This window comes from Leguminivora glycinivorella, chromosome 3 (genome assembly GCF_023078275.1).
Source record: "Leguminivora glycinivorella isolate SPB_JAAS2020 chromosome 3, LegGlyc_1.1, whole genome shotgun sequence".
In the NCBI taxonomy this organism is placed as follows: Eukaryota; Metazoa; Arthropoda; class Insecta; order Lepidoptera; family Tortricidae; genus Leguminivora; species Leguminivora glycinivorella.
Window position 1 is genome coordinate 11,075,754 of NC_062973.1, and position 18,356 is coordinate 11,094,109.

Genomic DNA, 18,356 nt, shown 5'->3' on the forward strand with positions numbered 1-18,356 from the left:
GAAAACAATATAATGATTAGAACTAACCAAGATTACAAGCAAAATAGAAGAAAATTGATTGTCAGTGAGGTTTATGAACATTTTGGTAAAATAAGTACTTACTTGTGAAATCTTATGTCGGATTTCGGTTTCCATTTACTTCCACAATGCTGCACTATGCAATACATTGCGCATAACTTAAGGAAACCGACGAAAAATGTTTATATCACAAAAGAAAAATCTGAATTGGTAAATTACTTTTGACAATTGTGACATATCGGGCATATTTCTTTATTATTAGTGTTCCCATAGTACGCAGGAGGTAAATACCGGAGAAATAAGGTTTTTGCTCGAGTGCTTTTTTGTATAATACAAAGAAAACTAAGTCAATTTGATTGAAGAATGTTTTATACGTTTTTTTTAGTAACTAATCTGGCAATACATCACAGTGTCGGAAAGAGATAGAACATAGGAGTAAAGGTGAATGAACCTGGCTTCAACTCATTGGTCGGCACGCACTATCCAGAGATATATATAAAATTCTTGCTCAGGGTTGGTGGGCTGTCATCTGTCAAATTCCATATAAAATGGTGGATTAACCCTCTGGTTAACCCGTCGTCTGTGTCTGTCAAAAAATTGTCATAAAATAATTAACTTTGATGTACAATTTTAAAGTCCAACGCCTTATGTTAGAATCCTTATCAAACACAGACGAAGGGTTAATCCTCCATTTTCGTTAAAGTTGAAGACGAATGACTGTCGAACTGCAAGTTGTATTTTATGGGAACTGCACGTTGGTTGCTGCAGTTCTGTGTCGACCTGAATGAGCAGTAAGTAATATATTCTTTGATCCAGATTAGATCTCAATTCGAAAATAAGCGGACGCGAGTAGTGGCGTTATCGCGTGTAGAGTGTAGAATACCTAAATCAAATGTAGGGAAAAATAACGCGCTCTTGTGGTCAAGCTCTAAAAATCAAATGCAGGGAAATGTACCTACCTCGCGTCATACATAAATCTTTTGCGCGAATGTTTAATGACCCCATAGAAAAAAATATTTCGCGCCTTTTTTGTGACAGCCTTGTTTGACCAGCAATATCAACGACAATATGAGCACTATGACTGTCTATGATATGAGTGCGATCGTGGTGCGATCTGCGATTGTCTCATTCTAACTATCGCTCTACCTCACTCTATTGGATCGATATATCGCATGAGTTTAGACAGGGCTTTTCAGATTTCGGTACCATACTTCCATAGAGCAATACAGGGCACGGTTGCTTAGCAACGGCGCGAACTTCAAAACATTACTGCGTCACGCTTGAGTTGTCTTTTAGACTGCAATAACAAAACTGTAGTCAAATAAATAATACGATTTAGAAATACTTATAAATGAAATTAAACTGTGAAAATGGTAGAGACGGACTGGAGAGAACTACTTAGTTTCTCTCAAAGAGAACTCAAAGAAGCGGACAAAGAGAAGCTTTGCGAATCTTTATCATGGATGGAAGTTGATGATATTGAATTAAACTTTACGGATTTGAAAACTTTATTTCGTCTTGCACAGGACATTCTTAAGTTTAAGAATGAGCAGGTATTTTATACTGTATTACATTATTTAGTTACTCGACCAAAAATAGGTATATTATTTTAAAATGAATACTAGTCAAAAATTTGCTACTTCTATGTAATGAATGCTAACGGAAACTTGTTTCATTAGGTAAACAATTTACTTGGCCAGTTAGAAACTCAAAGAAAAGGCAAAGGGAAAGCGAAAGGGCAGTATGTGGGTAAGTCAACATTTGAATATAGCACCAACCAGAATAAATGAATACCACGCACATCCATCTCCCTCACTCTTACATTTAGTGAGAGTGAGAGGATAATAATTTACTGAACCTATTGAACGTTACTTCTGGAAATGGTTAAAATAAAACTCAGTTACATGGACAATGGAGACGAAAGTGTTTTTAGGGTTCCGTACCTCAAAGAGGAAAAACGGAACCCTTATAGGATCACTCGCGTGTCTGTCTGTCCCTCTGTCACAGCCGATTTCTCCGAAACTACTAGACCGATTTACTTGAAATTTGGCACACGTATGTAAACAAGTGGCCCAAAGACGGACATGTAATATAATTAAATGAAATTAAACGAGATTTAATCATAGGGGCCACTTTTGGGGGGTAAAATTGACAATTAAAAATCAAAGTTATTAGAACTATATTGTGTTACATATCAAATGAAAGAGCATTTTATAAGCATCTCAAATATATTTTTTTTATAGTTTTTATTTTGGTAATTTAGAAGTAATTTAAGAAAATAAGCAAAAAATTACCATTCCCCCCCTTATCTCCGAAACTACTTAGCGGAAAATTTTCAAAAAAATACACGAGATAGCCCTCTACCTGTAGATTACAGGAAAACCTATTAGAAATCTACAGTCAAGCGTAAGTCGGACTTAAGAGAAAAAAACTCAAATTGAGATTTTTCACTCACTGCCGCTACAAGTACTTACTAAATGTTTTGAAATTTTGTAAGCGCCATGGACAGGTAGAAAGAAATTCATTTCTGTTTAGAAGTTGTTAAAAATTTTAAGCATTTGCCAAAATGACTTAAGTTCCTACTAAAAAAGAGGCGCTTACGACTGTTTAGAACTGCACTGACCATAATATTGCCCTAATACGAGTAGGTCCAAAAAATGGTGTATATATACGAAAATAAAAAAATTGTGCCACCGACAACCAAAATCTGAAGTCTATTTGCTCTATCTCTTATAGTTTCCAAAATATACGCAAAATCTTTAAAGTACAAATCTAGTGTAGTCAGGCGCTCATGACCTTTTTGTATGGAAATGTCGAAATCCGACTCGCACTTTACCGATTTTCATAGAAAGTTGTGTTTTATTATAGTTTTAAAGGAGGTTTCTTGTTTTTAACCACCAACGCAAAAATATTATAATAATAATAGGTTTGACGCTTGACATTTCTGTCTGGCATCATAGCTCCCGAACGAATCAATCGATTTTGATTTAGTTTTTAATGTTTAAGGTGAATTCGTCGAGAGTTTTTTTTTGTACCACGTAGGTGGCAAACATGCATACGGTCCGCCTGATGGAAAGCGGTGACTGTTACATATGGACGCCTGCCACTCAAGGAGTGGCACATGTGCGTTGCCGACTCGACTCATTAGAAACTTGTACAAACCTGTACTTAGAAGGGGCCTGGGTGCCGAAGACTGAAGGAAGGAGGGGGAAGGAAGGAAGGAGTACCGCACCCTCGTTGAGCTCTGGCTGCCTTACTCACCGGCAGGAACACAACAATGAGTAAAGTCTAGTGCTACTTGATTGCGGTCTTTTGTAAAGCGGAGGTATTAGACTCTGCTCTACCTTAGAGTATATTCAATTTAGTATTAGAGTTATCAGTCAAGAAATTTAAATGCAGCGCCATCTATTATTAGTTTCGACAACTTTTCATGTGACTTTCCATGCCTAAAGGTTCGCACAAGTCTCAAGTCGCGTAAATTACTTAGTAAATTTTGCCGAGAGACGGCGCTAAATACAATAATACTCATTAGAGTACCTATACTTCTAGTCAAAGACATATATAACTCCGTATAGACAGGTAAAGTCTAAGAATAAAACGTACTTACCTCAGTACCACACAGAAGAAGGGCTCAGCTAGATGGCGCTAATATTAATATTAACACGCTTTTATTAGGTCGTCGTGTATGTAACTAACTATGTAATGGAATTTACGGAGGCTAATTTAACCATCTTCCAAGGATCGTAGCGTAATGATAATTGGCAGCTGTATGTAGTTCTGATGACAGTACAATAATATGGTACTGTTGAACTGATCTGATGATGGAGCCGGAAGATATGAACTGGAACTACATGATGGAACTGGAATGGTTTTTACCCGCTGGTATTAAAGGACAAAACACGTGTTTCCGAGCTAGTGAGGGGAAAAATTCAATGTTGGCTGCTCGCGTGCGGTCCGTTTGTTAATGTAGGTAAGAATTTAGAATGGCGTCATTTTGTGAACATCAAAGGAGTGAGCCTTCTGTACTTGTACTATTATACATATATTCTGTGACAAAACTAACAACATGTGTTCCAAGTACAACATTCGAAATGCCGGAAAGTTAGTAGGTATCGACCGTAAATTGGCGAAATCCAATTTACGGTCAAATTAAATTAACACATGTGATGGACTGCCGTCTATAATAAATTGCCGCAATATGTGGTTGAAGCGCCTAAGTGTGTCGAACTTTAAGTACCTATCGCTTAAAAAATTGGCTGGTCGAGCACCCGTTCTACACTTATGACAATTTTTTTATTACCTAATTAGAAAAATATTTTTGTGCATTTTTTATGTGAATATTGCCTAACTTTTTGTAATTTCAATCTTCTGTCTATTTATTCTCTAAGTATTATTGTTGTATGAATATTATTTTTTTAAATCAAATCTTGACGTGTAAAATGGCGTTGAATGAATAAATGAATGAGTATGAGTAGTATGATTATTTTAACCATTGAAAGTTTGTACGGAACCCTCGGTGGGCGAGTCCGACTCGCACTTGGCCGGTTTTTTTTTTTTAAATATCTAGGCTAATTTTTACTAAATTAGGACACTTTGTTCGGTTGTCGTTTGTTTCCTTTCTTTTAGTGAATATTTTAAATATATGATGTTGACTCATGGAGACCATATACATCTCTAAGGAGAATTAGTTTAAGTAGATATACATTTTATCTTTAGTTGTGACATTTAGAGTCATTTGCACCTCTAAAGTAATTTTAGACTTTTTTTTTTGTATTTGTACTTTTTATATTTAGTGTAGTTCTTGGTTGTAATTCGACATTTAGAGACCTTCTACATCTCTAATTAATTGTAGTAGAGTTATACTTTAGTTAGAACTTAGAATTAGTATATAATAGTATCAATTGTAATTTCAACTCAATTTTAAATATTTTCTAAATATGTACATGTGACGTGTAAAAGGGCCCTGTGGCCTATTTGCTGAATAAATTATTTTGATTTTGATTTTTGATTTTTAGGCTCTCCAGCCTTAATTTTAACATGTTCCTAAACTTCTGAATGTTTAGCGTCACCAACAAGAAGCAACGACAGCGTATTAGACACTATAGCCGACCAAGAAGAAGTAATAAAAGCAAATAAAGAAATTCTCGAGCAACTCTACGCAGACATCGCTGAGTTGGAAGGCAAAAAATCTAAATTAGAAGAAAGGCACGATGACGATACAGAGTCCAGTAGAGATGCGTTGTCTGAAATGAATGCGGTGGCCCAACTCGAGAACGAAATTACACTGAAGAATAGACATATTAGGAAACTGCTTGGTGATGTCAAGGTATTTTTTTAAGATAATTAAATAGTGTGTATAAGATGTCTGTTGTATAAGATGGTTGGTTTTTGAACTCTAAGCCAATCTTCCAAAAGTATGCAGGTACCTATTCAACGCGGAAATTTCAAGGTACCCATAGCTATTAATATGAATTTAGGTACTATTTATCTACAATCTAAAAGTTTATTTCAGAAGAACTGTTAAATATAATGCTGTCTTCCCTTTTTCCAAGGTTTTAGAAGATGATAATAATAAGCTGAAAGAAAAACTATCAGTATTGAAAGATAAGCTCACAGAAGCTACGGCAGTTATAGAAAATTTAACAGACCAAGTATATGCGATGAACGCAGAGTGCACAAAGTTAAAAGGTACAATTAAAATAATTTAACACATTTTTCTACTAAAATAGTTATGAAAATGAATAAGCAAACTACCACATTTTGGAAAATTTTACTTTAGTATCGGTTGCTAGTAATCGTAAAATACCTAGTCATATGGCGAGAATTCAAATGATAGGAATACATTATACATTTCCTTGTTCATTCATTTATTCACAGAAAACTTAGGGTACACTAAACAATCAAAAACACAACTCTCCGTTGAGATAGAGACTCTTAAACAAGAACTACAAGAAAGTGAATCAAAAAAAGAAAGTTTTTTGGCAGATATCAAAGCTAAGGCTCAACATTGGAAGGTAATTAACTCAGGTGACTTGTGAGTTATCAATTCAAAAAAATATGTTTTTCGGACAACTGTATTTTGTACACCAAAAATGTAATTTCAAATGTAACGATTCTTTTTAGGATGTAGCACGTGCAAAACGCACTGAAATAGAAGCATTAGAAAATGAAAATACGAAATTGAAGGAGGAAATAATTCAAACTCCTAAAATGGTTTCTCCAAAGGTAAGCGTTTTATCTACTAGTAAATTCAACTATAATGACTAATGCATATTATATACCTAGAACTCATTTTGGTGACAAATTTTCAGCGCAAATCATACGCAGAAGAATACAAGTTAAAAGAATTACAAGAAAAATTGTTAGAGGCTTCTCACAAGCTATTGCAATCCGCACAGTTAATAGAACGTTTAAAAGCGGAAAATGAACATCTAAAATCAACTCAAGATGATACAGTGGAGTGTTCTACCACTGAGGTCAAAAACGAAAGTGACGAAGGAAAAGAAAGGATTATCATAAGCAAATTGAAGAAAAGGATAAAGTCTTTAACAACTGCACTATCGGAATCTGAAGGGCTAATAGCTTCTAGGGAAAAAGAGGTACCAAGTAATACTTATTTAGCTGTAAATATAGTTTGAATATACTTTAAATGAATATATCCCTCTTTTATTTTTAGTTAGCTGAAATGACAGCACGTTTACACCTGGTTGAAAAGGATGACGGTGTTAAGGCATTAGTTGATAGCTTGAAACAAAAGAAACTGCAACTCAAAAATAAGAATGACGAACTCAAAAAAATAGTAAAGGAATTTAATTCGTTAAATGAAGTGGTGGACAACTTACAACTTGAAAATGAAACAATGAGGTAATTTCCAGTTTTGATATGAATCTATGAATGTTGGTTATATCTAAGTATTCGTAGTTTTTAATTTTTTTTTTTGGTATTGTGTATAAGTAATAAATACTAAGGTTTAACTATTTATTATGAATAGGCAAAAGCTTAACATTCCTAGTGGAGAACCAATTGATTCCAAGGACATTGTAAGTAAATACCAGGCTATTGATAGCCAAAACATGACCCTTACTAAGGAATTAAAAGCCATGGAAAATAAACTCGTATCTGTGGAGCTTGAAAATCGCAGTTTAATTAAAAAACTAAACACATTGAAAAAAGAAGATGTTAACGAAATGTGCAATGATGAAATGCCTATGGATGGCGGAGGAGAATCGTCTAGGTGCGTTTTTCTATTTTTTTATTGTTGCAAGCACAGTTGCAAGTCAGTCAGTCATAACTAAATCTCGCAATAATTAATTATTTGGATCAAAGTTAACAGCACTCAGCAGTACTCAAAAAGTTAGTACAAAAATTAGGAAAAAAGTTAAATCATTTGTTTTTATTCCTATTTTGTTTCCAAGATTATATTTGATGAATTGGATTTTATTATAATTATGTTTCATTTCGTCACTAAGGTTTTCTAGTATCTATATTTTTTAATTATAACAATTATCCTGTACATATCTTATGAAAGTCGACTTATATTACTAAATGTTGGAAACAAAATAGGATAAGTCCCGTTTTGTTCTAAAATTATTAGGATCAATTAAAATTTGCTGACGTGGCTATGTACAAAGTTTTTGGGAGCTGCTCTTAAAATGTGTATAATTTAAATGTTACAGCTATTTAGCTAAAGTCGCTCGGAAAAACTCAAAAGAGATTTTGAAACAGAATGCCGAACGAGACGCCGAAATGCAAGCGATAACAGAGGAAAATGAGGGTCTTCGTAAAGGACTCCAGGATATATTGAACTTTTTAAAGGATAATAGTAAGCAAAAACAAAAAAGTTTCCATTCTCTCCTTCCTAAATATTTGAACATTATTTCAATTTTCCCGCATATTATACGAGGACTAGAGTTTTGATTCGTATTTCAGGTAAAACTACGTCTGGAGTATTAGAATTGCAATGTCCGAGTTTGGAAGCGGTTTTGAATTCTATGGAAGCGCGACACTCAGCCGGTTGGTTCGCGCCGCACATGGCAGCTGTTATGGAGTTGAAAGCAGCTCTGGGAGGTAGAGACGCTCTACTTACTGCATTGAATGAAGCGAGGTAAGTGTATACATTATGTATACAACCGTCTCATTTTAAATTATTATTTCCTAAGTATTCATTGACTAATTTGACTATGTATAATTTTGTTTCTAGGAAAGAGACTTTTGACGTGATGGACAAACTATCAAAAGAATCTATGAAGGCTACTAAGTTAGAAGAAAAAATATCGCAAATGGAATCTACTAGACAATTAGATGCAAAAGTTATTATAAATGAAAATCACGATACAGATGTAAACATTGGTGAATTTGGTTCTTGGATAGCTGAAGATTACGATGCTATAGAATTAAATGATAAAAATGAAATTATAAATTATATTGCTAAACGAGACTCTATGTACGAGAATCAATTGAAATCTGGATTATCATATTTTCATAAAAAACTAAACGCATTATACAACAAAATGACAGCGTTAGCGGTTCAAGCCGCTGATGATCGTAACAACTGGAGAATAGAAGAGGAACAGTACAAGGCTCAAATTGAGAACTTGAAGTCACAAATAGTAGAAAATATGGATGATAGTATAAGTGAAAATTCACCCGGGCTTATTAACGTCCCTGATGCCGGTGTCTTAGAACGAAGATGTTCCTACTTGGAAGAAAATTACCGGCATATTAGAACCGTAAATGAAAATATAAGGAACGAACTCTTGGATTGTCAAAGAGATGCCATGTTATCAGCATCACAGTACGAAGCACAAATTAACAAATTTATTTTTACCGTGTCAGATCTTACAGACAAATTGAGGAAATCTATATCCATTGATCTATTTTGGAAACAAAATAATACGCTATCAGACATCATTGCAAAATATCGAAAATCATTAAATGATAAAATAAGCGTTCAAGATGAACCGTTCAATTTGATGAAACGACTAGACAATGATAAACTTGAAGTGTTAAATGCAATAAGAAATTATTTCAGGGGTAAGAATAAAAGTGACAAAGAGCAATAAACATGATTTTAACTACTTACCTAATTAATATATTTTTTATTTATTTTTAGAAGATTCTAATGACAAAGGAACGACAAGAGACAAAACATCTATCGAGTCGGCTCTCTTTCAAAAACAGATAAAAGAGTTATGTAATGAGCTAAATGAAAAAGAAAAAGAGATAAAGCACCTGCAAGAGAAAAATGTGGAATTTCAAATATCTCAATCTAAACTAATGTAAGTAAACGTATTTCAAAATACTGTATACCTTTTTCCGTCAGGAATAAAATAGGTAACACATTCAACTACTATATTGCAGAGATGATAATTTGGCTGCCCTTCCAAACAAAGATATCGAAGATTTAAGAAATCAATTACATAAAACCATGGAAGAAAACAAGTATTTGAAAGAGCAAAACCAACATACCACGAGCCAATTAAACATCGCGTTATTGCAAGTAAGTCAAAGGATACCTACCTGAATTAAAATCTGACGGGCAGTACATAACGTATATTTGTCAAATAATTAATTGACAGTAATAATTTTTAGTTGCAGGAAGTTCAGCATAACAAACTTGATAATGACATGGAAATCAATATGCTAAGGCATCAAATACTAGATTTGCAATCTACTGGAGACAATAGAGCTATTGTGGCAAGGTAACTATAATTATAATACATCGGTCGAAATGACGATATAGGTACTTTTAAAACTATTATTGCAATTAATATCTGAATCATGATTATGACTTACAGGCTCAGTGGAGAAATTTTGGTAGCCCATTTGCAGGCATCGGAATTTCAAAAGAAAATTGATAAACTGAACTTAACATTGACCAATGAAAGGCGAATGCGGGTTGAAGCTGAAGAAATGTTCAAAGCACGCCATAATGTTTTTAATCTATACGCACACAGATACGAAACTAAATTTAGGTTGTTTTTTTTATTACCAGTTTTAAATATACAGTCGATATATCTATTAATATTATTATTTGACAAAATTTTAGGTATTTGTACGAAGTGATGCAAGTGCTACGTCAACAATATGAGGGATGCATACCTTTGATCTCGTTAGAAAAATACCAAAACAACTTTGAAGAATTATCCCGGGAAACACACTCAGTGAATGCAAAACTAAATGAAATAGAGGACTTGCAAGCTAATCTGATCATAAAACACAGCGTATATGAACAAATTTTGGATATTTCAAAAAACAAGTGCTTGGAGGAAGATGATGCATGCCAACATAAATTGCAACTACTTGTAATGGTACGTAGTTTTTTTAGACACCCTTAGATTTCTCACACGCAAAATTATAAATTTTAACGAAAAGTGATTAAAATATATTTCAGCAAAGCAAGTATTCGCGGGAAACGGATTATTTGAATAAGAAAATTGTAACACTGGAGCAAACCATGGGTGAAATGACTAAGCAGTGTAATTATCTTGAGAAAACATTACTGCTAATAAACCATGGCGCAGAGAAGTTATGCGATGATGGTATTTTTGGCACAATACAGTCAAATGAAAACGTCAACGCGCCAAACATGGAAGTCGAAGATCTTATATCAGATGATGACTCCGCTTCACGAAGTAAGCACATTTTTTATTATTGCATTAGTCGAATGTCTATTACAATATTTACAATCTGTACACATTATTTAAATGTTGTGTGTTTTGTTACAGGAAGCCTAACGATAACGTTACCAAAGCCAAAAGTTTTGAAACCTCCAAAAGTAACAGCTGATAATATACATAATGATTATGAAAAATACCCTGATCTGCCTGGCTCTCCAGAAAAAATCCTCGGCAAAAAAGAGACGATCAATGTTTTTGTACAAACTAATTTAGAACAAAAGAGACGAATCAATAAACTTTCACAAACAGATAAAGACCTTCAAATTCCGCACTTGAATAAAGTTATAAACGACCTTAAAACAGAAAATGAGAAAAGGAGGAAAGAAATGGTCGATAGCATTACACTCGCAAAGCAACAAACTATAGATATTTTAAATTTAAATACTGAAAAAGTAAGTCTAGAAACAAGATTAAAAGATTTACAAAAAGAAAACGATCTTAAAGACACATTAATTAAAACTTTGAACTCAACTGCAGACGATTTGAGAAGGCAACTAGATAGCAAAGAAATTAAGATATCGAAATCACATGAAATGGGAAATTCTGTTCAACAAGAAAATAAAGCACTTTTGAGTTCGCTTAAGCAGATAGAAAAAGACAAAAACGCAATTGTGGAAGAATACCAAAGGTTGATGAAAACTGAAAGAGAAGAACATGCTAAATCAACAAAAGATTTGAAATCTAAAATTATTGAATTACAAACGCAGCTAGAGAGGTATGACAACTACATATATTTCAATGAACCTACTTATTTTAAATGCCACGCCTTCGTTCTAAAATAATTACGTCATATTACCTACGTGTTTAAATGCTTTGCTAAAAATAATCAATCTAACAAGATAAAATTAATCTTTTGTAAACATTTTCTTCAACATCTAAACATAACTCTATACTTACAGAAGAGGTAGTGATTCAGACGCCGCCTACTCTGAAAAGTTGCAAGAAGTAGTTGCAAAATATTCACAGAAAATTTTAGAACTTGAAGACGAGTGTTTTAATTTAAGAAACAAGTTGGATGGAAGTAAGACTGACCTGTGAGTAATTAATTTTATTTTAAATTTACTAAATATTACAAGACTATAAGAATAAGTACCTAATGAAGTTTCTTTTACAGAGTTTCTTACCAAAATGAAGTCGATCGTTGGAAACATTTAGCATCAGAAAGACTGACTAAAATGGAACAACTAAGTTCACAATTAGAAGAACGTCATTTTCACGAAGTGAGTTAAATTTTTATTTGTTTCCAACTTGCAATTAACTATTTACATTTCTATATAAAATGTTTCTTTACTGTGTTTAGGTGGAGTCATACAAAGCCGAGAATCAGCATTGGCTGTCACAACTAAGCGAAACTCAACGCGAGCACCTGGGATTACGGGCCAAGCTATCTGAACAAAAAGCACTGCACATTAAACAATTATCTGATAAAGACGTGCAAATTGAGCAGCTGCGTTCTGCTATACACACTTTGAAGGTGAGATACGATTTTTAACTGCAAGACATATTGATTTATTGATTTAGTATCAACTCTTGCGGGCTTACAGGTGATCCCAAAACGCTCACAAGATAGTGCTTAAGTACCTATTCTAAAAATTAACAATGTCACGTAATTTGCTAATACAATTATACAATTATTATAAATACTAGATTAGATACATTAAATTTACAGTTACAATACATTACAAATAATACCCATATGGGGAACAGAACTTCTCTTACTAATTGCTTTTGGGTTGGAGTCTTTCTGTATCGGTCCTTCCTTGATGATATGATTATATTGTCGGTTTAATGTCAGGTGTCTGTCCGAACTTAACTTACCTGTAAGCTAAATATTTCGTCACTAGACGATTTATCGAGAATGTGCAAGAATGTTGTCATAGAGTTGGGATTTGACGTGTAAGTCTAAGTAGTAAGTATCCGATCTGATCATACAGGCGGTGTCTTATTAAATGTTAAAAATGTTCGTTCAAACAAACGGAAATTCTGATGTGGATACACTTAGGTTCACGCCTTATTGACCTGTTTATTTGTGATTTGCGGACACATGAAAAATGTTTTTATTTTATTCTAGAGCCAAATAATGAACATGCAAACGATAATGGCTGTGAACGACCCGAGTTTCGATTTGTCGGCCATAGTGGAAGTAGAGGAAGTGAGCGACGGAGTGTCCCAGCCAGGGTCAGAGCGATTGGAGCTCAAGTTCGACTCTGCACTGGATCTGCAAGATCTGCAAGATGATGCTAGGCTGCCTGCTACTTCGTCTACTATATGGTAACTTTTTGTGGATAATACGTAGACTTTCCCAATTTGTGTGGTCCACCGAGAAGCCCAAATGAAAGATTGGTTGATTGTTTTTCGCCTGGTATTTAAAAAGCCTTAGAAAATGTATAAATAGGAGATTTTTTTAACCTGATTTTATGCATTTAAGGCAAGAGCCAATAATTGAGCGGCTTCGGCGAGAGAAGCAGCTGATTAGCAAGCAGAACGGGATGCTTCGACGGCAGATCAAGGCACTCGCTTCCAGGGAGAGGAGAGCCCGGCTCGATGCACATAACTTGAAGAACCAAGTGTTCCGTATGTAAGTAGCAAACTGAACAGAAATCCGTAAAACTCCTGTTTTTATCTTTGATACTTCCTTACCGGACCATCTTCTGTCCAAGTCTAGTTCTCTTCTAGGCATTCGATAAGTCACATACAGTCGGATTGGCTTAATTACTTACATAAACGCTCGAGTGGTTTCGGTTGAATTGAATCGTCAAGTTAGTTTCTCAAAATTGCGTCCATGGAGACTTCCTAAAGATCGTGAAACTTCACTAGGTGCGAGCTGTGATCTGGCATTCTCTGGGCATGAGTATTATGTCCAGCATTGGACGTTTTTTTTTCTAAAATGTTGATGATACTCCGAAGGTTCCTTTTGATTTGCAGTAGTACATCAGGCAGTAGGGTGGCTACTGCAGAAACAGCGTCCCTTCACAATAAAATTGCATCGCTGACTGCACAACTCTCTAGTGCAAGACGAGACTCCAATTCCAGTGTCGCGCTTTGGGATAAATGGAAAAAGTAAGACCGTTACATTTATAATACTAAAAGACAGTATTAAGTCCGTATCTATCATTAAAGCAATGCCTTAGGTCTCTTAGTACCGCATGCTATTTTTCTCGGTTTTAGCAGTTTCTCGAATTTTGAGAATATGAATTTTATTTTAGGGCACAGCAATCCTCTGATCGCTGGCAAACAAGATACGAAGATAAATGTCAAGAAGTTAAAAAACTGGAAGCTAGCTTGCACCTTGCAAAATCGACACTCTCAAGACTCGAAAAGGAAAAACGTGTATTGTTGTCAAGACTGAATGAAGTTAAACGTAAGAATCAATTTATATTTTCTTTGTTGCAAAAATCTCTTGTAAGTATCATTGATCATGAACTGGCAGAAAATAAATAACAGTAAAGCCTGACCAAAAATATATGACTAGGTACGCTCCATGTTGTGGAATTTAATTAGAACTTTTGTCTTCAGAATATACCTACTGAACTGTTACCGCACTGACATATGCGCTGACATTTTGGGCGCTGGTTTTCTGATGAATACCAGCGCTCTCTTGAAAATAGTCATATATTTCTGGTTAGAGTTTATCAACGCTTTGAAACTATTTTTCTAAGTACACTCAGTATTCATAATTTCAGAGGAAAGCAAAGTTCTATTAGAGAAACAAGATGGAGAATACTCGGAGAAGTCCCTACGCGAACCAGAAAGTGATCGCTATGAGTCGCCATCGCCGCTCCCTGTGTCATCCCGAGCTCTTCTTGACAGGGTCGAAGCTCAGCAGAGACGGATCGCTGCATTAGAAGTTGCTGAAAAGGTTGGTCTATCTTAAAGGCTACATAATTATGATAAAATTTTTGAAAAGTTCTTCCCTACTTAGAAAATTTCTTCATGAGCCAGCAAGCGATCTTCTACGAGTGTTCGTCGCCGCTGCCGGTGTTTCTTTCCAAGCTCTTCTTGTTTCCTAAATTTGCTGGTTAGGAACTTCCCAGAAATAAAAAAAGTAATTTTAATGCTCGTATTTTACATTCTAGGGCAACGAGATCCTAGTCGCGGAATACGAGAGAAGCTTGGCCGAAATCACTGTTCTAAAAGGACAAGTGTTGAAGTTGGAATCGTCCCTCTTAGAATCCCAGATTCGAACGCCGATGAAGACCGCACAGGAAACGCAACCGGAATTAGACTATTGGAAGAGGTACCTAATGTAACCATTTTGTTTAACCGTTATTAACCTTTTCGCCGCCACGTCTATGAAGTAATATAGATAATAACGATTTGTCCAAAACTGTTGGCAACAATTTTGATAGCACCACCTGTACAAAGGTTAAGTAAACGTGATTATTTAATTAAATTTTTATAGCATAGAAGATTTTTAATGTTCTTTATGTCTCAGATAAAAATATCTGAGATTGATGCAGTGTTGATGATTCTGGTTTTCCAGCTACTGCGAGATGCTGAAGGAAGAAAACATGAACCTGACCATGAGGATCAACAGTATTGAAACAAGTCCGACCAGTTCCCATCAACAGCGGGCTAATGATCTCGAGCAAACAATACTTACATTAAGAGGTAACTTCTTGAACAGCTACAGAAAAGTTTACAAAATCACAATATTGACATAGGGGAGAAGGGCAATCATTTCAAAATGGATAAATTCTACACTACTTCTGTTATTGTAATTTTTCAGGCCTAGTGAGTAAACTCCAGTCTGAGCAAAAGTCTACGCTACAAAAGCGGTCAGAATCTAGCTCAAGACCCAGCAGCGGCCATAGTGGAATGGATAAGGTACCTATAGTTATTTAACGATCACGCGGAAAGAGAAAAGACGTGGAATACGGCCCCCGTAAATTCCACGATAGGTACTTCTCTTTACTTTACATACATAGGTGGCCCCTGGTGTACTGAGGCAAAAACTTTCATTAAAAGCCTGGGACTGCGGTTAAGAGAGCTAGGTGGGGGTCCACGGGCTGGTTCATACCTGGTCCAGCAAATATCGTTGGCAGTGCAGCGTGGTAATGCAGCCAGTATTTTTGGAACATTTGCATCGGTCACATGTCGATTTGGGGATTAATGGGAGCGTGTAGGTATTAGAGCGTTTTGGACAAAGCTTGTTGCGGATTTTATCATGTACACTTTTGACGAAGCCTGTGGTGGATTATTGATTGACTGATGTAGTTTGGACGAAGTTTGTTGCGGATGTTATTTTGTATCTACACGTTTGACGAAGCCTGCGCTCTGGATTTGGATGATGATGTATGTTTTAGATATGAAATAAATTTATTCATATATAGATAAACTCTACATTCTACAGCATACTCAAGTCATGACAAATATGTTTTTACATAAGTAAAGGATTTCGTAGCCCATGGGATCTTGTCATCTCGCTGCCAATTTTGATCTTTGTTACTTCATCCTCCCGATGCATTGTTTTGTTTTTGAATTTAAACTCTTTTTATCGCATATTGATGACCTGACTCACTGGCATAAATAGACGTCTAAACAGTAATACTGATATGGGCCCTAAAATCTAATAAGTTACGAGTACCAAGCACAGAAACTAACCATTTTATATGACAACAGTATTTAGCAATATATTTTGACATTAATATGAATATATTCCACTTATTAGAGTCGTCAGCTCGAGCCTTACCGTGTCGAAATAGCCAATCTGAAACGGACCATTCAAGACAAAGACCTTTTGTTGGAGAAGTCCAAGGAAATGCTCAAGATAGCCGCTGAAAGAGAGGAGGACCTACTTCAGGAGGTATTTTTGTGTGATAAATTAGATAAAGTTCTATAAGAAATTCTTAGAGCTAAATTCTAGCCGATAAAGTAAAAATCCTAAACTTTTATGAGAAACAAACTTACTGTTAATATTTATAATATTTTCCTCTTAAAGCATTGTAGCATTTTTCACAAAAACCGAATCGAGAGAAATTATCTTAGTTGTTGTGTAAAGTACCTAGTTATAACCTACATATTATAAGTAAGATTTCATAAGTTGGTCTCTATTTTTCTCTTGATAAACATTGTAGGTTATTTTATTCTTTCACTGCTACTGTAGCAGAACAAACACTTTCGCTTTTTCATCTGGTGGGGAAAATAAGTAGTACTAGTCATTAAACATACTTCCCTTTACTAAAGCAGTTTTATTTTTGTTTCTGTTTTAGAACACATACTTACGCCGTCGTTTAGAGGAACTCACCAACCGCCCAGAAGGATTCTTATCTGCTTAATTCAGTAGTCTTTAATCACTATACCATTACACTTAAGTATTGGAAGCTGCATTAAAATAATTGTATGCACATTTCATTAAGATAATATAAATGCAATTTTATTACTTTTTCATCAATACTTTGTTTTTTTAGACATAATTACATAATTATGACCTCTTTTCGATTAAGATAACAACGTTTTCAGCGTGATTGTCACACATTCTAGATATGACACCAAATATTTGCGTTTTAGATGTGTTGATATGGATGGAAAGCTATTTATAACGCATTTATACTTCCCGTCCCGCAGGGTTCCATTCCCGGCCCTTGACTATTTCTCGTATTTACAAATGATCTCATAAACTATATCAAAGGTACTGTCAAAAACTGTAATTTGACGGTTTATGCAGATGATACAAATGCAACGGTTTCTGCTGACAGTATTGACGAGTTAAATAAGATTATGAATGATCTAGTTGTAATATTTAGTGACTGGTTTGCAAAAAATTATTTACGAGTAAATACTGATAAGACTAAAATAATAGTATATAAATATAACTCTCACAAGACTGACAAACTTGAAGTGTCAATGAATGGAGCTGTCATAGATGTAGTAGAACAGGTTAAATGTCTCGGTGTACGCATTGACTCTTATCTAAACTGGAAGCATGAGTTGGAGGTTGTCGAGAGCTCTATTGCATCATCATGCTATGCTTTACGCTGTCTTAGGGAGGTCATGGGAATCGATCAACTCAAAACAGTCTACTATGCTCTGATAGAATCTAAGTTAAGATATAGCATCAAACTCTGGGGAAATAGCTACAAATATAATATCAGCAGAGCCCTTATAATTCAAAAGAGAGCAGTCCGTACTATTTTCCGCATACCCCCATGGGTCTCGTGTAGACACTTTTTTTAAAGAGTTGGGAGTTCTCACAGTGCCTAGTTTGTATGTGTTGGTGTTGCTCACAAAGCTTCTAAGGAACGAGTCTTCTTCGGAGCAACATGAACGCCTACTTACGCGCACCAAAAATATGAAGGTAAAGTTTCGTCCCAGACTCGAGGTTGCTGTACATTCCGCTGGCCATCAAGGTATATGTATTTATAACCGATTGCCTACAGAACTTAAAATCATTACAGATTACGCTTTATTTCAAAAAGAACTAAAAAATTTTTTATTGAGAAGTTGTTTTTACACCGTAGACGAAATTTTTCATAATGTTTAATATCTAGGCTTACCATTTTTATTGTACCATTATATTTAGTTTTAAGGCTTCAATTCAAACACAATACCTGTATTGTTTTCTTTGAATAAATATATGATATGATATGATATATCGATACCTTTGGGTTCAATTGGCGTAAAGGACAAAATGCAGGTTTTCAGGAGAAGCAAAAAACA

At 35.0% G+C, this 18,356-nt stretch overlaps 1 protein-coding gene across 1 annotated transcript; it reads left to right on the forward strand.

Moving 5' to 3' along the window:
• The first annotated feature begins 1,388 nt into the window (after positions 1-1,388).
• On the forward strand, positions 1,389-17,246 carry LOC125224635 (centrosomal protein of 290 kDa-like). The gene is made up of 32 exons (XM_048128060.1): positions 1,389-1,571; positions 1,698-1,767; positions 5,082-5,344; positions 5,571-5,706; positions 5,896-6,032; positions 6,142-6,243; positions 6,330-6,617; positions 6,695-6,882; positions 7,010-7,252; positions 7,695-7,840; positions 7,948-8,122; positions 8,219-9,051; positions 9,131-9,296; positions 9,379-9,517; positions 9,610-9,719; positions 9,816-9,992; positions 10,067-10,328; positions 10,412-10,652; positions 10,746-11,412; positions 11,597-11,731; positions 11,812-11,917; positions 11,998-12,171; positions 12,769-12,968; positions 13,126-13,275; positions 13,623-13,757; positions 13,904-14,058; positions 14,381-14,556; positions 14,774-14,934; positions 15,181-15,308; positions 15,427-15,524; positions 16,369-16,503; positions 16,910-17,246. The coding sequence occupies exons 1-32, from the start codon at positions 1,389-1,391 to the stop codon at positions 16,973-16,975; spliced, it is 6,345 nt and encodes a 2,114-aa protein (XP_047984017.1). The 3' UTR covers positions 16,976-17,246.
• Positions 17,247-18,356: the final 1,110 nt, after the last annotated feature.